Genomic DNA, 24,355 nt, shown 5'->3' on the forward strand with positions numbered 1-24,355 from the left:
GCTTTTTTTTCAAACTTTTGATGGCTCCTACCTGCGATCTAACCACTATCTAGATGTGGGTATCATCTCACGCGTCAGACAAGTACACCCTAACCCAATACCAAGGTTACGACCCATTATCTTGCATGAGTCAAAGGGTCTGGAACTGCCCCTGACATTACTATACTGAGCTACCTCCCTGGATGCAATAAATCTATCAAAAACACTATATGTAGCTAACAGATGGCAATATTTGTCGTGGTCTAGTTATCCAGAGGTCTATCAGGTTGGTATCAACAATCCAGAGATAGCAGCTTACGATATCCACGCGATGCTTCTCTAAGTAATGGCTGAAAACAATTTAGGACCCGCCAGGGAGTTCCTCAGCTATTTAGAAAGACTTTTGTCAACCTTATCTAGGAAAAATTGACGAAGACAGTAGAGAGCTATAAGGAGGTTCTGCGTCAAAGCTCTCAAGGTCGTAAATAAATATGCGATCAAGAAACCCACATCATTTGTTGACTACCACCCCATGCTTGTAAAATCATCAGGATGTTCTTAAAAGCGCGATGGTCCTATCAGAAGCATATCTCGGATCAAAATTTTGTGTCAATTAGTCGTTATATCTAATAGGAACTCTTATCATATTCATTAATATTCTGCCCTCTCTTCTATTGTCTCCTTCTACCAGTTTCAGTTTATATTCTGAGGTTTACATACATCTCACTATCCATCATATACCATCAAGAATTGGTAGTTAGACTTCAGACATCTAAGTTGAGAATCCTGTTAAAAAGCGAAGTTTTTTTCGATGGTAGAAAATTGTGCAACGGCTCAGTTTCAACCTGGAAGATTCGACCAGTTATACAGACACTAAATTCATTTCTATAGAGACATGACCGAAAGTATCTATCTATTCGTTACAACTTGGTTCATTATAAAGTACTTTGACAAATTTCCATTTGTGGATTCGAGCTTCTACGTTCTCGAATAGATCCCGAGGTTGCGACAAATAAACCTGCCACATACCCACTTTAGTACTATCACAACTACACCTGGTCTAATAGGCATCAAAACTCGAATAATTGGATTACCTATTCATGAATAATTGAATTACCTATTCATTTGTTTTGAAAGATTACCCACTTTTTCTTGCTGAGCTGCGCAATGCAACACTCAATTGACTTATAATGCATTCATTTCGGTACCATTCAGGGGTACGATGTACGACATGACGCTATTGATAACGATCGGACTTAACAAATCGGCAATAACTTGCTAATTGCTTTCATGTCAATCGGACAATCCACCTGGTAAGCTATTGATGGCTATGCTCCTCTACCATGGGATAATTTACGGTAAGTTTGCTCCGTCCTAAATTATGTTCTAGCGATTATAAGCCCTCGATATATTTTTTGCGGTGCTGTCTTTCGTACGGCATTAGAATATTCTAAAACGACAGAGGCTGAGCTGCCTCACGACGACGCCCTTCGGAGGACTCCCATCCAGGCAAGCGCCCATATTTAGTACGTTCTGTGAGTTGTTCCATGCTGTTGGATGAGCTTTTCATCCATGTGCAGCTTTCGCCCTGTTGGCTTAATACAACCTAGGGCCCTGTCTACAGCTCGTTGAACTTTAGTAGGGCCCGAATATAGAAAATTGCTTGCCGATTTCTATTGTTCCAGCAGGCGCCATCTGATATGACGGCATGACATGCAATCTACACTGTAACAGCCGTTCATGCTTTGCTAAATTCTTTAGGTTACCATTACTGTTTGCGGGTATCGAGGCGGTCTGTGACCAAAACTAAATCTCACAGATTGGTACATGAATGACTGCATTAGGGCGTTCTACAATGACTGCGGCATGTTGCATGCAGAGCCGATTTCCGACTGCCAGTTTCAAACGATTCAGGGGAAGATGTTTTCGATCCGAGGCGCAACAAGCGTGAGCTACCAGGTAACTTGGCTTACAATTGGAAATTATTTCAGAAGTGAAAAGGGATCAGGGTTATCTTCAAGAAACCTTAGTTCTAAGAAGCTAAAGTCTGATCTACCGGTGAGAAGGCGGAGAGCAAACTTGAAAAAATCACTGGGCAAGTGTTAGACTCTGACGTAAATACTGGGGGGACCCCATCATTGCTTAAGGCGGCTTAGGATCATTGAATATCATTCTAAAATCACGGCGGAAAGACTGCCCAGAAGTACGCGTCCGAACCTTTGCTAGTTTCACCACAGACCAAAGCAATCCAATTCCGAAGTATTACGAGCATTGGCTGAGTTGAATATCTTAACAAGTTCTGAGGTATGAAAAAGATAGATATCGACCAGAAGCACCACATTAATATCCCAAGTCAACTCAGTTAACTAATTGCCAATTATACTTCAAATTTTTTTCAGGAAACGATGATTCTGTTGGCCCCTATTACAGAGATTGTCATTCTATAGCTGCATACCTCTGCTTCAAATGTACATATTATTTCGACTACGTTTAGTAGCACCTAACCTCGAAATGCAATTAAGATCGCTGTGTGCCTGATGATTACAATACTTTCCTTGCTCGATGATAATATTTTCCTGTAGCGGTATTTAATTTCCTAAAAAATGGACGGACGTCAATCTCATCAAAATTCACAATATAATCGAGATTTGCCATGATGAACATCTAAGGCTCACAATTCCGACACCCGCTCGTACTGGGGCAAGACTCTTTCTGTTCTCAGTTAGCTTAATCACTGTTATCGCCTTTTAATCTCTACGAAATTCATTTATCCGAGGCAGTCGTTACTTTTACTATGGGTTGGGGTGAGTCGTCCCCGTGCAGGATCCAGAACAATGCAGATCAGGTGGATGCATCTGGGGCACCAAAGCTATAGAAGATGCATAGCGGCTGCCGATGATGAGCAGGGGAGACTGCGAGTAAACATAAAAAGGAATTACTACTCTGGCAACTGGTCGCACATGCGCTGCTATCAGATTAGGGGGAAGATTTTCTATATAAATAAATCGGTGCCCGAGATTGAGAATAACATTTTTTCAGTTTAGGATTTGATTCTGGCCCGATTGTGTACTTTTTATTTGTAAATTAGGTCGAATAAAGTGAGTATTTTACTGGATATGAATCTCAACTAAATTGGCGGAGGTGAAATAAGGAGATGTTCTGCTACACGGTCGATGTTTCAGTAAACAACCGTAATCTGATTATTTAGAACGAAGGGAAAAGTGGCTAGATATTAAGTTAGGTGCCTAAAAAATATTAAGCAAGATGAATGTGGCCTTGGCGATCGTAGAAACGACGGTTCGTCGTAAAAATATTATTATCAACGCAATGGCAAAGCAACATGAGACAGTGTTATCGTAGGCTGACGTATTGCGGCGAGAGTACAGCCATCATTGGCGCTGAAAACTTTATACGATAAGAAAATTCGAAATTGATGAACTTTAAATGGAAGAGACTGGCTATAATTGCCCGGAGTTTCGTCTCTTTAAACCCACTCTTGAAATCCATATCGTTAAAACGCTAGTTTGTTTATTGGGGAACCGGTATCAAGTTAGATGCCATTATTTTTCTATGCCGTGATTTGCAATAAGTTCGATAATATACAGGACAGACTAATATAAGCGAAAATATTATTCTGGCACTCTCGCAACTTCGAATAAAAACCCGCCATTTACGGCCACTTACCGATATCTAGTACCAGCTTGTTCCTTCGTTCTGATTATTCTGGGGGGTCATATTTTTTTACGAATTTAAAATGAATCTAACACTACCAGAAGCACTCACAATGGGAGGAAGTAGTAGCAGTAGTACTTCGTCCGGCTCCACTATTGGAACTACTGCAGTTTTCAATATAGCCGTTTTCGTAATTTTCGTAACAGCTTTTCTGATTTTGCGACCAAGACACAAAAATGTTTATCAACCACGAGTTATAGCCAAGACGGTGCCTGATTCAAGCAGACCACGACCTTTGGCTACTGGAAATTTTGTATGGTTTAGAGATTTGCTTTCTAGACCAGATTCTGAAATTCTCCGTGATGCTGGCTTGGATGGCTACTTCTTTTTGAGATATTTGCGATTAATCTTTTTCATTTGTCTTGTTGGCATTATTTTGGTATATCCAGTACTGCTTGCTGTTAATGCCACTGGTGGTGGTACCCCTCAAGGTGTCTCAAACTCTGGCTTCGATATCTTATCTTTTGTTAATGTCAGAAATAAGAACAGATATTTTGCCCATGTCTTCATTGGATATTTGTTCTTTGGTTTCATTCTTTTCTCACTGTATCGTGAATTGCAGTACTATGTTGCTGTCCGCCAATCTGTTTTGACTTCACCAGCTTACTCAAACTTGGTCTCTTCGAGAACTATTCTCCTTACCACTCTCCCTGATGAATACATGAATTCGTCTAAGCTTGCCAATCTTTTTGAAGGTGTCAAGTTTGTTTTTATCAACAAGAATGCTAAAGATCTTGCTAAAAAGGTCAAGCAACGTGGTAAGCTGGCTGGTAATATTGAAAGTGCTGAAGTTTCTTTGCTCAAGAAGGCCGTCTCCAACCGTCTCAAATCTGAGAAGAAAGGGGCCAGTCCAATTGAGGGTGAAGACATCGACGTATATGTTCCTCAGAAGAAGCGTCCTACTCGTCGTCTCAAGCCGATAATTGGTAAGAAGGTTGATACAATTGACCACGATTCCCAGGAACTGCAGGAGGTCAATACTGAAATTGAACAACTTCAATCCAAATATACCTCGCTCCCCAGTCTCAATTCTGCTTTTATCACTTTCCACACTCAGGAACAAGCTGAATTGGGCTATCAATCATTGGCTCATCAACAGGCTCTTCACATGGCTCCCAGATATATCGGTATCACCCCTGACGATGTTATCTGGTCTAACTTGCGACTCAAGTGGTGGGAGAGGCTCATCAAGGAGCTCGGTACCACTGCTATTATTTGTGCCCTTATCATTTTCTGGTCCATTCCTGTTGCATTCGTTGGTGCTCTTTCAAATATCAAAGCCCTGGAAAAAAAGCTGCCTTGGTTGGATTTCTTGAATAACCTCCCCAAGCCTTTAATGGGTCTTGTTACTGGTCTTTTGCCTACCATTTTACTTGCTGTTTTGATGATGCTGTTACCCATCTTTATCCGTTTGATGGGTAAGCTTGCCGGTAATCCCTCTAAATCTAGAGTTGAGTATTATACTCAAAACGCTTACTTTGGATTCCAAGTTGTTCAAGTATTCCTCGTTACAACCATCGCTTCCGGTGCAAGTGCTGTGGTGGTTCAGATCATTGAGGATCCTAGTTCTGCTATGAGTTTGTTGGCCACAAATTTGCCTAAAGCGTCAAACTTCTACATTGCCTATTTCATGCTTCAGGGTTTCACTGCATGTGGTAGCATGCTTTTGCAAATTGTGTCGCTCATTCTCTTCTATGTTCTTGGATTTATTTTGGACGGTACTCCTCGTAAGAAGTGGAACAGAAACAATGTTATCGGCAGTCTAGGATGGGGTACTGTTTTCCCAGTTTATACTAACTTGGCTGTTATTACAATTACCTATTCTATCATTTCGCCGTTGTTGTTAGCTTTTTCTGGTATTACCTTTGGTTTGATTTACTTGGCCTATTTGCACAATTTGATGTTTGTCAAGAGTCCTTCTGATGGTCGTGGTATTTACTATGCTCGTGCCATTCTGCAAACTTTTACGGGTCTCTACATTGCTGAAGTTTGTTTGCTTGGTCTCTTCTTGCTTGCTAAGTCTTGGGGACCACTTGTGTTACAGGCTATTTTCCTCGGCTTCACGGTTTTCGTTAACTTGTCGTTGAAAAGTGCATTTAGCCCATTGCTCTTCCAATTGCCTAGAAGTTTACTTAGAGCTGAGGCCAGAGATGATAACAGAAAGTATTCGCGCAGCAGTGCTGGCAGTGTTATCCCCAGCCCTGATACTTCATTTGAGAAGAACCACAATGATGCACACCCTTCAAGTTATCCTTTGACCAATGAGCCCAGCAATGCGCCAATTGTTAACCAATCTCAGGTTGAAGCTGGTCGTACAAAGTATGGCCCCATTCCTAGTGGCGGTACAATTGCTCGATTCTTCAAGCCTCACCTTTATCTTACACCCGAGGTTCTTAACCAAGAGTTGTTGAATGCCCCTGTTTTCCACGAACCTCAGGCTCCTTTGTCTGATGAGGAAGAGTCTGTGGCTTATAATCACCCTGCTGCGAATGCACCCAACCCCGTCGTATGGATCCCTCGTGATCCTTGGGGATTGTCTGCTGCACAAGTCCAAAGCTTGCGTGAGCGGGATGTTAATGTATCCGACGACGGTACTTGGTTTGATATTGACGAAACCAAGAAGAAGAGTAAATTTGGTTTTACTTCATCTATTAGTGAGGTTCCTATCTGGACTCAACCTCCTAATTATTAATTTAATGCTTCTTTATTCTTGTCTTTATTATTGTTGTTGTTTAGTACAGATATAGTGCTTTTGTAATAATTTTCGCTTCAGGCTTTAATAAAATATTTAATTATATATCTCCCCGAGTGTATCTCCGGGCTGTCGTAAAGCTATTTCGATAATTGTGGTTACATCTGCATAGTTTGACGCGTCATATATTTTTTAGTCGTCGAAAACAGTTCCAGTAGCCCGAGGCCAGTTTTTGTCTAGGGTTAGGTGACCGACGGACCGACCAGTCCCAACTGCAATTGCAACTGTAACCTCACTCAACATTCTTTGGCGTTCTGCACGAATCTCCCTTTGCAGGGCAACCAGTCATACAGGATGCCTACTTGTTACATCTCCCTTTCCCTCGAATCAGATCTTTCTTATGAACATTCCTGATCGATTGCAACTGGTCCAGAGTCATTTAAAACAATCAAATACTTCTACCATGTCTACCTCTCCTTACGGTATCCGCAAAATTGGTGCTCAAAACACTCTTGAGCACAAGGTCTACATTGAAAAGGATGGCAAGCCCATCTCTGCTTTCCACGATGTCCCTCTTTACGCCAATGCTGAGAAGACTATTCTTAACATGATTGTTGAGGTTCCTCGTTGGACTAATGCTAAGATGGAGATCTCCAAGGAGCTTCCTCTTAACCCTATTGTTCAAGACACCAAGAAGGGCAAGCTTCGTTTCGTTAGAAACTGTTTCCCTCACAAGGGTTACATTCACAACTACGGTGCTTTCCCTCAAACTTGGGAAGACCCTAACTTCACTCACCCTGAGACCAAGGCTGTTGGTGACAATGATCCATTGGACGTTTGTGAGATTGGTGAGGCTGTTGGCTACACTGGACAAATCAAGCAAGTCAAGGTTCTTGGTGTCATGGCTCTTCTTGATGAAGGTGAGACTGACTGGAAGATTATTGCTATTGATGTCAAGGATCCTCATGCTTCCAAGGTCAATGACATTGAAGATGTTGAGAAGAACTTCCCTGGCTTGCTCCGTGCTACCAATGAGTGGTTCCGTATCTACAAAATTCCTGACGGAAAGCCTGAGAACCAATTTGCTTTCTCTGGTGAGTGCAAGAACAAGAAGTACGCTGAGGATGTGATCCGTGAGTGTGCTGAAGCCTGGGAGAAGCTTGTTGCCGGTAAGGTCGACCCCAAGGGAATTGAGTTGTCCACTGCCGAGTCTGAGGCTGCTTCCGCCGTCGCTACTGGTGAAAACTTGCCTCCTGCTCCTATTGACGCTTCTATTGACAAGTGGTTCTTCATTGCTGGTGCCTCTGTCTAAAAAGTTTGTGGGTATATTATTCGTATATATGGTTTGACTTGACATGGGTCTAAATAAAATAAAAATAAAGTGTCAATTTAATTTGATCTGTCTTTGTGTAATGTGGGCTCTTTAAGAATACAAAATAACAAAAACGACTACATATATATGGGCCAGATAATTCTTAAATTATCGTAGACAATTTGCTTAAAACTCAACAGCAACAGTGGTCACCTTCTCAATCGATGGTTTAACATCACTTACGAATTTCACATGGACAGGATCCGCATTTAAGTAGTAATCTAAAGCTTCTTTAGTTTCAAAATCGAGGGCCAAAATGAAGTCAGTTTCGCCATCAATTGGAGAAGGAATGATATTTGGACCGGTGCGGATTTTGGTAATATACGTGTTACCGGACTTGTCTAAGCAGGTTTTCTGCAACCCAGCAAGTCTCGACTCTAAACTTTTATTAGTTAGCCTTCGATTGTGTCACTCTGTGATGCTCTATACTCACTCTGAGATAGTAGAAGCAGACACTTCTTTCTTCCACTTGAAAAGAGCGATTTCAGTAATTGCCATTGTTAGTTTACTATACAATTGTCCTCGATCTTGTAGCAGTAACGGCTAACTTTATATATAGATGACGATCTTCTATAGCATTGCTTAAATAGGTATACAGTACACTGACCTGACAGTACGGCCATAAGTTGATAACGGTTCGGCACGTTCCGACACTATCCGGGGAGGCAAGAAGGCTTTTTAGAGGTGGCAAAATTAGCCACCAGCTTTTGGCTGATTTGATTACTTAAATGTTGCACTTGACTGGGGCATCTTTGTCAGCCTGACTAAGGCCGAGCAATTGCAACTTATAATCATGATAAATAGGTGTCATCGTGGAGGTAGCTTTATAGGTTGACTGCTTTGGCTGTCTTGACAAATCGCTCTATTTTATTCAAGTCCTTAGTACCAGCAGTTTCAACACCACCACTCACATCAACACCAAACACACCTTCAGTCTGTAGGGCGCTAGCCACATTACTCTCATTCAATCCACCAGCAAGAATAAATCTAGCACCAAGGGCTACCTGACTTTTTGCAGACGACCAATCAACAAGTTTTCCCTCGCCTCCAATTTCTCCGTCAAGGAGTGATATATAATGGTATCCGACGAGAGAACTGTTTGCAAATCCGTCTGTGTTGGGAGTGAACCGCTTAATAACTGGAACGGGGATTATTCTACACCATTCAAGCGGCTCATCTCCATGAAGCTGAACATAATCTAGGTCCAATTCATGTTGTAGTGATAAAATGGTTTCCAGAGGCTGGTTCTGGAATACACCAACAATTGCCGGCCTGCGCTTCGTCTTGGCACGAACAATCCGACTATTCACCTCGAAAACGCTTGCACCTGATGGAATATTTGTTAATGAGGGCCACGGTGGCAGTAGAGTCTGAGTGGAACCTCGGCGACTTATTGGACTACCAGGATGCTGTGAGATTGACGTAGAAGAGGACGAATTAAGGGAATTTGGCAACGATGATGTATCTTTGTTTGATAGATGAGTTGCCTTTTGGAATAGAGATGTGGTGCTGGATATCACTGATAACCGTCTAGAAGGCTGTGATGTTTGTGACACCGGTGACGGTGAGGGTAGTATAGCAGGGGCCCGACCATAGTTATGAACAGCATCAGATATCTTTTTGGCGTCTTGGAAGTCTACGGTACGACTTCTCCCCGGTACTAAAATCATTCCAATCATGTCGGCCCCAGATTCAAGAGCTTTAATAGCAGCTTCTACGGTTTTAATACCACATACTTTGACCAGTGGTGAATTGTCCGAACTGCTAGGAGTAATGCTTGTTGAAATAGTTGATTTGGCCGACTTTGATGAGCTATGCGTTGGTACTTGAACCAAATGGGCGTCCATCTTAGGGATATTTTGAACATCTTCAATGAAGATCGCTGAAAAATTGTTATTCGATGGATTATAAGGATTTTGGTCCGTTATCGTTTGTAAATGTACATGGGCGACCGAACCCTGAAGTGCTGAAGAAACACTAGCAGCAAGCTCTTTATCATCAAAGGTGAAGACTGCAGTCGGTTTAATGGGTAAAGATAAGAATGCCGTTAGGTGATTGTGGTTTTCGATTGTAACTATCGATGACAGTGCCTGGGCCTTGCATTGTTGGAATTTACTCACTGCAAAGTCAATAGTTTCAGGGTTGTCATTTCTGAATAAATCGCTAGAATGATATAAAATTCCATCCGACCCAGTGACTGCCGCTTCAACTTCTTCACCAACTATATATTCCTGAGTCTTATCAGACTCGCTGGCCCATAGCAAGAGAGGTCGCACCGCTAATCTATTAATAGCGTTTCTGGCTGCTAGATTATGAAGGGTGATCCCCGAACAGTTGACAAGTACTGATGCACCTATTTGAGAGAATTGAATGAAGTCGTCCGGCTCAGTATGGGAATGATTTAAATGGCCGACAATAAACGGACTTGACGGAGTACAATTCCGACTCTGGGAAAAGATTCTCCGTTGCTCGTCGACAGGGCATCTAGCTTTGTCATTAAAGATTGCAATATCTGCCATGTTCTGTATAATTCAGTTTGTTTAGGTGTTGTACAAGTTTTGTAAACTAAAAAAAAAATAAAAAAAACCAGTTAGGTTAAAATGAGTCAAATACTGCACGTTTCAACTCCGAAATTGAAATGATTCTTCAATCAAACCAAGTATTCAAGAAAAAAAAACCTCAGACAAAAATTTTCCTTGATAACAAAAAAAGCCAAATCGAAGAAAATAAGTTGCCTATAAATATACACTGAGGCTGACCTCAAGGTTATCGTGCGTCTAGTGATGTGATCTATGTCACAATTAAAACTTCAGAAATTTGCTGATTAGGGCCTAGACTGAAAAAGCAGACTGCTTGCCCACTACCTCGGAAACACTTACCAACTCAAATTTGGGCTGCCTATTCCACCTGACTTCACTGGTATACCAAATATCGAAATTTGTTCCTTTATTCTTCTTAAATAGTTTTATCTCCAGTAGTCTAGGTCGGAGCAATCGGCCAAAAAGTAGTTAATGTTAATTCCGACCGACAGATCTGTCATGCGCGCGCCAAACTGGTGACAGATGCAGATGGCGGATAGCAGCGGATATAATGAAGATCACCAGCAATCACGCACCTCTGGCTTCAACGTGAGAGATGTGTGAATTGCGTGTTTTAGATAAGCTCGAAATCCTGTCTAACGGAAGCGGATGGAAAAAAGAAATAGCTACGTTTATAGATTTCTTTTCATTCATCTTCTCCACTAATGCCTTCCACAACATGTCCACGAGCTGGAGAGATGGTTCGTCCATGCCACTCCTAGTCAGCAAAATGCACTAAAACTGGGAAACTATACTGGACACTAAACAGGAAGCTAGATCTGGACCCTAAAATCGGGACACTGAATCTGGGAAAATGTAGTTTATATTGCATGATCGGCGTGGCTCGGTCAATGATGCACCGTTTAGCATTTGGCCGATTCCCGGCTGTTGGCATGGTCTAGATGTACTTATCGAAGAAATATGGACCCTGCATACGCAGCAGCAATATACTTCACCAAAAACTCAGCCGTGCTGAAAAATCGAAATCTAAGGCAGTCATACTAATCATCTAGGATACTGTCATAGATCCACACACTTTGTCCACAACGTTTTCACTGAGATCAGTTAGATTTGGTGCCAGTCAATGGCCTAGACTTGGTTGTAGAATAGGTCGTCTTGTGACAACCGCTGCTACTACCACAAAATCAACATTATCTACAACCTCTAAAGCCGGCACCATGTATACTAAGGTACTGCCTGTGGATCCTGAATCTATTCGGTTTGATCCTGATGATATTAATAAGCCACCCTCTATTGCAAGTCCATCGAGCACTTTGGATAACTTGAATGAGGCCGTGAAAATATTACAGACTAGTCACGACCCGGTGGCATTCCCTACCGAGACAGTTTATGGTCTAGGGGCGTCGGCATTAGACACAGAGTCTGCTAGAGCAATATACACTGCCAAGAACAGGCCAGCTGATAATCCTTTAATTATCCATGTCTCTTCCATTGAACAGCTTGAGAGACGGTTGCTACCCGCTGGAGAGCGAGTTCCTGAAATATATAGGGGGCTAATTAACAAGTTCTGGCCTGGCCCTCTAACTATTATTCTCCCAGTACCTGACCCTACAGCCATTTCGCCCGTCTGTACCCATGGCCAAAGCACATTTGCTGTTCGATTACCAGCCAATCCAGTAGCCCGCGCACTAATATCACTGTCTGATTTGCCCCTGGCTGCTCCTTCTGCCAATGCCTCTACAAAGCCAAGCCCGACCCAGGCTCAACACGTATTTACCGACTTAAAAGGAAAGATTCCACTTATTCTTGATGGGGGATCTTCTGATATTGGTGTCGAGTCAACAGTAGTGGATGGATTAAGCAACCCGCCAATGTTGCTGCGGCCTGGTGGTGTATCTATCGAGCAAATTAGGGAGTTCGGCGGTCCTTCATGGCAGAATGTCGTGGTTGGTCGAGCGACTGCGAAATCTGATGAGGTGGTTAGGACCCCAGGAATGAAATATAAGCATTACTCGCCAAGAGCACCATTAACATTATTTATTGGCTGTACTGAACAGCAACTCATCGATTATGTCATCAGATCCAATCCTTCTTCGGTTGGATTATTAACCACCAGACACTTTAACCAAAAAGAACTGGCCAAAACCTTGCGGCAGCTACCAGGACATATCACTGTTCATGACAAGTCACTTGGTCAGAGCGGTGCCGATATTTCTCGAAATTTATTTGCATCATTTAGAGAAATGGACGCGAAGGGGGTGGATTTGATCCTGGTAGAAGGAATTGATGAACAAAACGAGGGACTTGCGATTATGAATAGAGCTCGCAAGGCTGCTTCGACTGTTATTTCAGCTTGATACATTTTAATGTAATATTAATTTAATTTTCTTATAATATACTTTATCATGTCATAATTTTCTACATAAATGTCGATAATGTTCTACGAACAGAGCTTGTTGAGGCAATTTTACCTCGTCTTTATACAGCATTGGAGTAGCGAGACATCCATTCGTTTTTGCGCACATAATGCTTGCGGATCTCATCGACAATAAGGACACTACTGGAAAGTGCGATAAGAAGGATCAGGTCCGAAAGGTATAGGGCCTCAGTTTGAAAAATGGCTTGGAAAAATGGAACATAAATGACAGCCATTTGACCAAGGAGAGAGAATCCCACTGCAAAGTTGAACATTTTATTGGAGAAAAGGCCAATTTCCAAAACACTTTTAGTGGTCGAACGACAGGAAAGTGCGTTGAACATATCGAAAAATACAAAACAGGTGAATGACATTGTCGTGTCTCTAGCCGTTACCACGTTGTCGCTCATTTCACGTACATAAACAAAGAGGGTACCAAAGACTATGAGAAGACCAGATTGGAACACCCTTTGAACAAGAGACCTGGTTAATACATGATCGTTTCGAGAACGGGGAGGCTTTGTCATAACAACGGGGTCAACAGGTTCAACACCTAAAGATTGGGCTGGGGGACCATCCATAAGAATATTAATCCACAGAATTTGCATTGCATTTAATGGATTAGGCAGCTTAAACAACGTAGAAAGTACGACCAAAGTAAGGGCAGCAACCGAAGTTGAGAGCTGGAATGCGAGGAAATTTTGAATATTAGAAAAAATAGCCTTGCCCTCTTTGATGGCATTGAGAATAGTGTTGAAATCATCATCTACAAGTACCATATCGGCAGCTTCCTTAGCTACATCTGTACCACTTTCACCCATACTGATGCCGATATCAGCCAATTTGAGAGCAGGAGCATCATTGACACCATCACCCGTCATGGCAACGACATCACCACGGGCTTGCAAAGCACGGACAATATTCAGCTTGTTCTCCGGCGAAGTACGGGCAAACACAGTAACATAAGAAATAGCTTCTGCCAGTTCTTTAGTTGACAGACGTTCCAGGGTCTCGCCAGTCATCACCGAGCGTTCCCCGTTAAGTGGCATGCCAATTTGTTTAGCAATAGTAGAAGCAGTTGCCTCGCTATCACCAGTGATCATAATAACCTTAACACTTCCCTGCATCAATCTATTGATTGAATTGTTCACACCGGGTCTAGGAGGATCGTACATGCCAATCAAACCAGCAAATACCAAGTCTTGAAGGTTTTCGGTATCCTGAGATGGCTTTAATGAGTAGGCAAATGCCAAAATTCTAACTCCTTCAAGTGCCATAGTGGTAGCAACATCATTAATGGCCTTGGAACTCTTTTCATCGATAGTGCCATTTGGCTTACCCTTGGCATCGACATACTTCTTACAAAGAGGAAGTATCCTTTCGACGGCACCCTTAACATATACAGTAGAGTTCGTGGCATCTCCACTATGAGCAGAGACAGCCATCCACTTACGAGAAGACGAAAATGGTGTCTCACTAACACGAGTTCTAGTGTTACGAGCATCTTCCAAACCAAACTTGTCAAGAACATCAATAAGAGCAACATCTGTGGGATTTCCAATATGCTTACCAGTTTCTTCTGAAGTCCTGGTGTTGTTACAAAAGTTACCTACCTGTAACATGACTGGTAGTGCAGGGTTATCAGTTACATGGTGCGTAAGCTCATTGACAGTACTATGGGAGTCGATTGTCAGCCATGATTTTGACGTAGAACCCATGCCAACCGTCCACAGTTTAGTCACGGTCATGCGATTTTTGGTCAAAGTGCCAGTCTTATCACTACAGATAACATTAACCGATCCGAGAGTTTCAACGCTTGGCAGACGACGCATAATAGCTTTTTCCTCCGCCATACGAAGTACGCCGAGTGCCAATGTCACAGTGACAATAATTGGCAATCCTTCAGGAATAGCCGCAACTGCTAATGATACTCCGATTTGGAACATGTCCAACCATGAGCGGCCTTGGATAACACCAATCAAACAAATCATACCGATGACACCAAAACTCATTAAAGAGAGTTCCTTGCCAAGTTTGTCCATGGAAATTTGTAATGGAGTCTTGGGCTTGTCGATTTCAGCCATCATTTCAAACACGCTGCCAAACTCGGTGTTATGACCAGTTCCAACTACAATACCAGAACCATTACCAGCACAAACCAAGGTGCCCATGAATGCAATACATGTCCTGTCAGATACAGGAATAGTTCCAAGCGGAGATTCAGTTTTAACCTCTTGAATGTCTTTGTGAACAGGATGGGGCTCTCCAGTAAGGTTACTTTCATCAATACTTAAGCCAGCGGCTTCGGTGATTCTAACATCAGCAGGAATACGATCACCCACTGAAAAATGAACCAAATCGCCAGGGACCAAATTGGATGCTAATACAGTCGATGAGTGATTTCCTCTAGTAAGATGGCATGAGGGTGGAACCAACTTATTTAATGCTTCTAAAGATTGTTCGGATCGGTATTCTTGCACAAATCCGACCGTAACTACAATGAAAATGGCTACTGTAATACTAACAGCATCATCAATATTTCCCATTATAAAACTAATGGCGGCCGAACCAATTAATAGTAATATCAAAGGGTTCTCATAAAATTGTTGTAAAAATCTGATTCCTAAAGAATCCTGTTCTTGGCCCGTCAACTCATTAGGGCCATGCACACTTTTCCTATAATTAACATCTTGGGATGATTCTAAACCAACTGTCAATGAAGTGTGTAGCCTGGCAGCAGTTTCTTCGCTAGAGAGTGAACAATACGTGGCTGCTGGTAACTGACCATTTGCTATAGGGGTGGGGCCCGTCTCTACCCGGCCGTTGGAACTTTTCTCAGACATCTAAGTAGGTTAGAACAATAGTTCCAAAAGACACGTTCCAATAATTGGTTTTGTAAGCTACACTCACTCTTCCTTATCGAGATCAAATAAATTTCACTGAATAAATCGGTAGGTGTGACCCGCACAAACTGCAAAATACCACTATCCTCCTCACAATTTTTATGATATATCAGAGAAATTCTGTTAATCCTAGAAACCGTCAGTGACTTCTTGCCCTGCTGATATTCATAAAATATTGATCACTTTCTAGAAAAGAGCCGTGTGTTTTTTTTTTTGTTGAAGAACTGGCAAAAAAGCTGGAAGAGCCAGTGCACGACGCTAATCAAAGTTCCACGTTAAGCTCAGGTGAAACTGCAGTGTAAGACTTCTTTTGAGGCAAGGCTGAGTAGTCAAGCTTTAAATTGACGCGCCTTGCAGGCCTCCACGCGCTTGGTGATATTGATGGTTGGGAGTAAATAAATAGGTGGGGCGAGGTCAATCGATAAGACGGGTGGGGGTCGAGCTATTGATCAGAGCCTTTCAGACATCGGGGAAACCCCTGGACAAGCTACCTTGTGTCTTCCTAGATTACCTCAGCTAACTATGGGTCCCTGATACTGAGTTTCCTGGAGAGTTGGGGTCACCATATCTTGTGTTTCTATTTGTTTTCACTTACATATATAACTGTTATCTGCTTACTGCCTTGGTGAGGTCGTTCAGACGCTTCGCATATTTAAAGTTTGAGAGGAGTTCATAGATCGATTGGCGTATATTCCGTAGTGTCTGCTTTGGGTTTTGGCCATTTAATTGGGACTTAAATAAAGCGCTTAATTTAGCTATAGCTTGTAGGTTATTTATTTGATTTCTTGTTTCCGATATCACTAGCTATATTTGTGGCAGTGAAATATATGATCACTGGGTCTAAGTGCCTGGCAGTATTTATCAGCATACTGATAGAGTTGCAGAACAAGACCTTGCAATGAGCTTCATGTGGTTGGGAGCCGGGGATTGTCGCACAAATTTGTCAGTTTGAGAACACAAAGTTGAAACTTTATGTCTGTATTCATAAATGTTGCACTGATAAGCGATTTCTTGAGGTGTTTTTAAAACCAACGGGTCATTCTCGTTTATAAGTTTTTGATCATGTAGACGAAGAGTCTGCTAAAGTAAGTGGCAGTGATTCCAGTTGTACATTATTCTAATATGTAAATCTATAGCTTTTACTTAATAAACCTCCAAGATATATCTCTCCTGTTCCTTGAGATTTTCGATTTCTCTGGCAGCGTCGATAGTCTCACCACGGGTAGCAGCTTCTGTAGCAACAATATCAGCCAATGCACCTGAGATATCAGGAACTGGCCAAGTAGGGCCACAGAGATAGAAGCTACCGCCTTTAGTGACGAAAGCATCAATGAGCTTTTCTTTGGCTTGCTTAATACGATCTTGGATGTAAATCTTTTGAGGTTGGTCTCTTGAGAAAGCAGCACCAATATACGTGAGGATACCAGCGTTCTTGTAAGCTTCGAACAGCTCACCATAAAGGTATTCTTGACGCTGGTGACGAGATCCCAAAAAGAGGTAGATATCACCAATTTCATAACCCTGAGCCTTTTGCCAAGCCTTCTCCTCCAAAAATGCCTTGAAAGGAGCAAGACCAGTACCAAGACCAGACATAATGATAGGTGCCTTGGTATCATGTGGTAATTTCATAACAGAAGGCTTAACAGATACAACCACTTCATCACCAGCAGAGAGGCCAGAAAGGAACTTAGAACATTGACCGAATCTCTTACGTCCTCTCGAGTCAACCCAGTCCACAACCACAATCAACAGATGAACAGCATTGGGGTGAACCTTTTGGGAAGAAGCAATTGAATACTCACGACGCTTCAAGGGGGCAACTATCTCAACAAGTTGGGCAATGGTTGGGTGAGCCGAAGAGAATTCATGCAAGATATCAGCGTAAGTATCGAAATCTTCTTCAGCACGCTTCTTGAGTTCAGCAGCACCTTCAGCGGAAGCCAGCTTTTCAAGATGGCTCTTTTCCTTGGGATTGGTGGCATAGGTAGCAAGAGACTCATAAAACTTCTTTGGTGGTTTACCAAAAATATCAAGATTATCCTTAAGAACATGGTAGGTAGTCTTTGCCTCTTCGTAAACATCACCATCTTCGCGAGCTGGAATAGAAACAATTTCATGGGGGTCCAATCCATACCATTCAATAAACTCATTAACTTGCTCAGTGCTGTTGGGGGCATGAACACCTAGAGCTTCGCCAATAGCGTAGGTTAAGCCAGTGCCAGTAATATCCAGTTCCAGGTGGAAGATATGTCTATCATAGTCGGCGGGAGTGACACGCTCATTGACTTGAACCTTGGAAACAAAATTCTTGACAGAGAGGTCAGGACGAAGCTCGGATTGAACTCCATATGCTTCCTTGAAAGTGACCTTCTTGGCAGCATCAACCCAAGTGAGGGATTCTGGTACAACATTCAACTCTTGTTCAATAGTACCTGCCAACTTGTTGGCAGTGAATGAAGTAGGGTAGACGAATGACGAACTAAGCTCAACAGTCTGGTCAACTTTAGCCCACTCCTCAGGAACACTGGCAGAAGACAATCCGATTTCAGCTACCTTCTCAATTAAGCTAGCAACAGTCGCAGCCACAAGTTCAGTATCGACGCCATTGGCTGTAACAATCTTAGTTGTAATCTCATTAAGAGTGAGCTGAGGATAGGCAGTCTTCCAGAAAGCAATCTGCTGAACCATAGTCTGGGTACGGCCAAGAGTTTCAGGATTTTCTCCAATAGCTTCGTAGTCAACAGTGGATAATCGAACCTTCTTTTCAGCAATAGACTTCTTGGCAGCATTGTTCAGAACTTTCTCAACTTCTTCTGCTGCGTGCTTACTGGAAATCAAGAGAGTGGCACCATTACGGGCGTTCTCAAGAACATTATACTCGTTCAAAATCTTTACATCGTTAACGAATACAACGTCAGCCTTTTGAACAGGGTAGGGAGCTTCCAGAGGCTGGTGAGAAACGCGGATACTACTCTCAACAACGCCACCTAAGGTCTCGTTGTCATGGGCAGAGAAATAATTCACGGCTACAGTAGGATCCAAAGACAAAGTATGAGCCAATGTAGCAGCTGCAGTTGCAGACTTGGAAGTATCAACATCCCAGAAAGTGAACTGCTTGGTAGACTCAGAGATAAGGTCAGAAGGCGAACTGTTCAAAAGCTCAAATACTTCAGTAGGAGTCCACACAGTCTCACGCGAGTATTTGGCATCAGCAACAGTAGGGGCTGAACCATTAAAGCCATACTTCATAAGAACGCTAGTGGCAACGTCAGAGTAAAGCCCAGAGTGCACACGAGAGTCATCAACCTGTCCCTGGTTCTCAACTTGACCGAGAACGATAATCTTCTTAGTACTGCTAGGAAGTAATCTCAAGAACTCTTGGTCAAGGAAGGGGCTGTACAAACGCACATTAACAGCACCAACATTTGGAAGAGCTTGTACAACCTGGGAAGCAATAACTCCCTCAACGGAACCGAAGCTAACAATAACAGTCTCGGCATTAGCATCTCCTGAGTATTCAAAAGGTCTATAGCTAGTACCAAGACTAGCATTCAAGTTTTCGAAAGTAGACAAGATCTTTGAAGAGAGAGATCCCTCGCTAGCCTTAATAGCATCGTATTTGTTTGAGACATCAACAGCATCCAGAACATTGTTGGTACGACTAGTTTCACGGACTCCACGGACACCCTCATAAACATGAATAGTAGGCAGGACTCTGCTCAAGGCAGTTGCCAATAGAGCAATATGTTGGGCATCGTTGACGGAAAGAGATGAGATCAAACCGAGACCAAGATCTCTGGAAATGTGGGCTGCGGGAAGATAGTCGGTAACGAGCTTACCGGTCTCAGTAGCATAATCGACAGCAGCTATTTGGAAAACAAGAGGGGTCTTGTAATCCTCCTCCAAAGCAAACTGAGCCAAGACTGGCTTCATATACTCAAGGGTAGCGGAAGAAGCCAAAACAGTTTGAACCTCCGAGTTGATACCTCCTCGGTTATAAAGATAACCCAATAACACCGAAGCAGCACCAATTCTAGACTCGAGTTTGTGCAACTGAGGAGTGATACCCTTGGCCGACTTCTGTCCGAATTTCGACCATTCAGAAACAGCAGAGTCCAGATCAAAGTCCTCAGGAGAATAGCTGAAGATACTCTCAGATAGAGAGTAAGCAATCTGCTGGATCAATAACTGAGCAGAAGCATAAAATGATCCTTCCAGGGTCATAATATCCCCAGAAATGGGAAAGGGGCCTGAAATTTTAGCCTGACCATTGGTCACACGATCCGACTTTTCATCAATAGATGGAGACATTTTGATGAGCTGAGTGAGAGGAATATAGACTCAACTGTGGCTGTCATCTTAAATTGTATATATATAGGACGGTATTACAATGTTGATCAGCACTGATTCGTTACAAATTGGGTGCAAAAAGTTAGATATCAGTGAAAAAAAGCCACAATTCATGCAGAAATTGCGTGATAGGGTAAGGGATATGTAGCACTAGCCACACATGTCTCAGTGGGGGGTCGCACCGAGGCGTAATACAGATTGGGTGAGAGCACTGGATTGTGGCGTAAGCAGGCGGGGCGGTTCAGTCACCAGTATTTTCTGGCTTTGAAGTTAAAGGATAGCCGTCATAGGGACTAGAAAGCCGTCAAGTATAAAGCAAGCCCTTACCCTTATCGACTTTTGATGTATGATAAGAGTTTTTTTGCCTCTGAGCACGGCTTTATGCGGGAAGACACTAGGTTTATATGAGAGCTATTCATGAGATCCATTCTTTCCGGGAAGCCAACGATTTAGTTTTTGCGATAATATGGGACAAAAACGAAAGCGTCCAACACGCCCCGAAAAAGCGATCAATAACGATTCAGTTGAAGAGATAAAACCTGATAAATTTCCTATATATATAGCGGTGCAGAATTATACCTATTGTCGAGTAGATGATCCGACGAATGGACTGGACCCAAATCGAGTAGAAACGGAACACTGGATTCAATATCCTTATCCATCGTGCCTTCTCTTATCACTTACGAAATCAACTGCACTCTCTGCCCTGTCGAATCTTTCAGTGGACAAACGAGTCAACTTGCCAACTATCGACATCACCCTTTCAAGAAAGGCGGACATTTTAGTTTGTGGAATGAACCGCTGCTGACAGTAGCTGACATGCGTAATAGCTTTACTAACATTTTATAGGAATCTGTGCCAGTTGCTTCTATTTGTCTTCAAACTCGCAAACAGTTCCCTCACCAGCCGTCATATGCTATTGTTTCATGTTGTCCCAACATAGGATTCAAATATCTTGTTTTTAAGGGTGACCATTGGGTAACCAACCGATTTCAGATCAAGTTAGCTGTGGAAGATTTCAAGACGCTTATTATTCACTTAGTTCAGGAAGGATGTAGTCTACAAAATGTTCAACCCGGCACCATCCCGATTACTCTCAACATTCACTCCGATGAAAATGACTATGCTGCCAAAAGACGCAAAATGCTAATGGATGCAGAAATAAAGGCTCTTAGCACATTTCCTTCTGACTCGGGCAATATAATCTCAGAGGATAATACCGAAAAAGGTTACGAAATTGATTGTTCTACATTTCAGGCTTCATGTTTCTCTTTAGGGTCGCATTCGGCTATAAATTGTGACGATACATCTTTGCAGTCTTTTATCAATAGCAGTGATTCCAGCCAAGCCTCTCAAGTGAAGACTGGCCGAACGTTGTATTCATGGCCAGTAAAAAAAGAGGGGGAGATTAGGGATCAGTATCTAAAATACTCGTGTGCACAACATCTCTGCCATAAAACAGAAGCGTGCATCCCCTCAATGAAGACCATACCGTCCAATAATTGCCATATCAATAGGACTAACCCAAAAATCAAGCAATCTCTTGAAAGTTACGACGGAGAACATGGAAAGACTGACGGATATTCGCAAGAATCATGGCCTCCTGAAGCCTATCATTCTCAAATTGGCCAATCTTTGCTCCTTGAAACTAAAGGAAAAGACGGGAATTGCAATGATATTGGGTATGATCAGCTGTCTCGAACTGCTCAGGCGCTATTGTCTATCTACCCAGTTGAGTCGTCGACCGATTGTAAATATATAGATAATGCTAGCAATATTTCCTACTGGAAGTAATATATAATCTACATAAAATAAACCTACTAAGCTGTAAAACTAATATTCAATAAATCTTCTAAACAACGATTCCACTCGGCAAAATCAACGGTATTATATGCCAGATGATAACACTATCTAATGCAGGGCTCAGCGCAGAGTGCAACTTGTTAAAGCCGTGTGTCAACTTCCCCGCGCAAGAGGACAACATCGAGACATACTGCGGTTATGAATTGAAAGCAAGCTGCGAAGTATCAAAGAGTTAGAAGACTAAAAAGATCGAATAACATTGGACAAATCTGGAACTGATAGATTATACAGGAGCGACCACTATATAAAATCTGTCAGCTAGCTACATGCCATGATCCCTACAAACAGCATTCGGGATCAACTGAGGGCGACAGACGAATCGACTCAGTTAACAGGGCTTAAGCGACTGAAAAATACTATTATCGGTCATACGGATCAGAAGGAACTGCTGTGTACAGATGATGTCATAAATCCTTTATTATCACTACTTGCAAATGGGCCGCTCAGTGTCAGCCTACAGGCGAGTATTGTTCTAGGAAGTTTTGCTCATGGCTCTGAGAGCACAGTTCAGAAGCTATTGAGATATCCCGTAATTCAGACAGTTATAACAACTATAAACTCAGTTGTGTGTCCTGATGTTGGCACGAATGAGGTGTTGAGTCCTTCTCCTGAACTAATATCATCATGTCTACGAATCTTGGTCACTATCTTGCAGGCACAACCGGCCGTTGGTGTTATTGCTCAATATCCCGAGATAATCGATATTCTAACAATACTTCTAAGTGGTGATGACTGTCCTAGTGATATTGTTCTACAGACTTGCAAGCTTATCCCTTTACTATCACCTCGCAAGACAGCTTCTTTAACACGATTGCCGTCATTAGCACCTTATTTGCTGAAACGAATCTCGAATCACATGGCTCAAGGTGGCCATCGAACTCAACTAGTGTCACGCAATTCACCATTAGAGGCAGCTTTGTCGGCTGTATCTCAGATTTTGACTGAAAAGCAGGCAAGATCTGTACTAGAACTCACGGCCAGTAACGTTATCTCGATAAACTCCAAAGCACCTGCATTTTCAGAATCTTCAAACGACTTTCTATTAGGCTTAGTTCATTTGACTAGGGCAGATGATATTGGTATTAGACTAACGGCAGTAGAGCTATTATCCAAACTTCAAAATTATGCATCTTCTCCAGTTCAGAGAGATATAATAGCTCGTAATCTCCTACCCACTTTGGTGCCCATGTTTGACTTACTGGGAACAGACCCAAGAGTTAGTCTGACTCTTTCATATATCTGTCGAGATAATGAAAAGCATGCCTCTTTGGCTGTTGAAATCGGACTCGTAAAGAAAATAATTACGGTCCTCAAGGCTAAAGACATTGCATCATGGAAAGACCGTGAAATCATTGAGAACAATCTGTATGCCTTGGCAGGCATTGGAATACATCGCGACTCTTTACGTATGGAGATTGTGGAAGCCGGCGCTCTGACCTATATCACGAATATCATTTCTCTGAAACCGGCAGCAGAGAGTAGTAGTGCCGATATTAGTTCTATTCGGAAAGTGAAAATCTCCGCTTGTCATGTTCTCCGAGCTCTTTCAAGAAGTGTTGCTCTGATTCGAACAAGTTTAGCATCCACGGATATTGTTGACGGTATAGTTGATCTTTATACAGAATCTGAACCGTCGCCAGAACTTAATGATGGAATAATGTCTGACGAAAGCTCTTTTGAGGTTATCGAGCGGGAGCAACAGCGGGAAGATCAATTGGAAGTGCGAACTGCAGTGATGGCGGCTATTTGTAATCTGATTTTAGAATTTAGTCCTGTCCAAAAAACAATTTTCGAGAAAGGGGCTCTTGACCTAATTATCGACGGTGCTCACTCAGATTATGCATCACTGAGGTTGAACTCCATCTGGGCACTGAAACATGCTATTTTTGAGGCTAATAGGGACACAAAAAGTATGGCATTATCAAAGCTCGAGCCATCTTATCTTTTGCGGCTGTGCAATGACTCTATAATCGAAATTCAAGAGCAATCGCTGGACTTCATTCGCAACTTTTTGTGCAGAAACTACCAAGGAGTCGACTACATTTTTGAATCCATTGGCAAGGAGACTCTCTTTGAGTTGATTGAAGATAAAATAGACCTTCATGAGCAATTTCCTCAAGTATTGACGCCAGCTATCTATATTCTTGTTCATATTGCAGCGGGAACAGATGAGCATCGCGATATTGTGGCTGAACAAGAAAGTGTTTTGTCAAAGCTCATACCATTGATGACACATCCCCTTGCTGACGTTCGGACAGCCATTGTATGGCTTATTATCAACCTGACATGGCTGGAAGAGCCCGATAATTCTCCTCGTAGAGAAGTATGCAAAATCAGAGCTGAAAGATTAGCCCGACTAGGATTTAAGGACATGTTGGATAAACTTTCGCAGGATCCAACTTTGGATGTTCGTGAAAGGACCAAGACCGCTCTATACCAGTTTGATGAACTATTTGGTAGGGGCAGTTCGAACTATGTTGTATCCTAAAGGATTCTCAAGTGCTCTTG

At 42.4% G+C, this 24,355-nt stretch overlaps 8 protein-coding genes across 8 annotated transcripts; 5 read left to right on the forward strand and 3 right to left on the reverse strand.

Annotated features, from left to right (window-relative positions):
• Positions 1-3,763: 3,763 nt before the first annotated feature.
• On the forward strand, positions 3,764-6,403 carry RSN1 (Rsn1p; the record flags this gene model as incomplete). The annotated part of the gene is made up of 1 exon (XM_018878937.1): positions 3,764-6,403. One exon carries the CDS (start codon positions 3,764-3,766, stop codon positions 6,401-6,403), a length of 2,640 nt encoding a protein of 879 aa, XP_018736900.1.
• Positions 6,404-6,866: 463 nt separating this feature from the next.
• IPP1 (inorganic diphosphatase IPP1) lies at positions 6,867-7,715 on the forward strand (the record flags this gene model as incomplete). Its single annotated transcript, XM_018878938.1, has 1 exon — positions 6,867-7,715. The coding sequence occupies one exon, from the start codon at positions 6,867-6,869 to the stop codon at positions 7,713-7,715; it is 849 nt and encodes a 282-aa protein (XP_018736901.1).
• Positions 7,716-8,599: 884 nt separating this feature from the next.
• Positions 8,600-10,294, reverse strand: TRP1 (phosphoribosylanthranilate isomerase TRP1; the record flags this gene model as incomplete). The annotated part of the gene is made up of 1 exon (XM_018878939.1): positions 8,600-10,294. One exon carries the CDS (start codon positions 10,292-10,294, stop codon positions 8,600-8,602), a length of 1,695 nt encoding a protein of 564 aa, XP_018736902.1.
• A 1,238-nt stretch (positions 10,295-11,532) lies between these two features.
• SUA5 (Sua5p) lies at positions 11,533-12,672 on the forward strand (the record flags this gene model as incomplete). Its single annotated transcript, XM_018878940.1, has 1 exon — positions 11,533-12,672. The coding sequence occupies one exon, from the start codon at positions 11,533-11,535 to the stop codon at positions 12,670-12,672; it is 1,140 nt and encodes a 379-aa protein (XP_018736903.1).
• A 121-nt stretch (positions 12,673-12,793) lies between these two features.
• On the reverse strand, positions 12,794-15,574 carry PMR1 (Ca(2+)/Mn(2+)-transporting P-type ATPase PMR1; the record flags this gene model as incomplete). The annotated part of the gene is made up of 1 exon (XM_018878941.1): positions 12,794-15,574. One exon carries the CDS (start codon positions 15,572-15,574, stop codon positions 12,794-12,796), a length of 2,781 nt encoding a protein of 926 aa, XP_018736904.1.
• AWJ20_2016 (unintegrated signal peptide) lies at positions 14,352-14,849 on the forward strand (the record flags this gene model as incomplete). Its single annotated transcript, XM_018878942.1, has 1 exon — positions 14,352-14,849. The coding sequence occupies one exon, from the start codon at positions 14,352-14,354 to the stop codon at positions 14,847-14,849; it is 498 nt and encodes a 165-aa protein (XP_018736905.1).
• Positions 15,575-16,777: 1,203 nt separating the features above from the next.
• Positions 16,778-19,945, reverse strand: MET10 (sulfite reductase subunit alpha; the record flags this gene model as incomplete). Its single annotated transcript, XM_018878943.1, has 1 exon — positions 16,778-19,945. One exon carries the CDS (start codon positions 19,943-19,945, stop codon positions 16,778-16,780), a length of 3,168 nt encoding a protein of 1,055 aa, XP_018736906.1.
• A 2,173-nt stretch (positions 19,946-22,118) lies between these two features.
• Positions 22,119-24,335, forward strand: VID28 (glucose-induced degradation complex subunit VID28; the record flags this gene model as incomplete). Its single annotated transcript, XM_018878944.1, has 1 exon — positions 22,119-24,335. The coding sequence occupies one exon, from the start codon at positions 22,119-22,121 to the stop codon at positions 24,333-24,335; it is 2,217 nt and encodes a 738-aa protein (XP_018736907.1).
• Between the last annotated feature and the right edge of the window lie 20 nt (positions 24,336-24,355).

The sequence above is a fragment of the Sugiyamaella lignohabitans genome, chromosome B (assembly GCF_001640025.1).
Source record: "Sugiyamaella lignohabitans strain CBS 10342 chromosome B, complete sequence".
NCBI classification, from domain to species: Eukaryota; Fungi; Ascomycota; class Dipodascomycetes; order Dipodascales; family Trichomonascaceae; genus Sugiyamaella; species Sugiyamaella lignohabitans.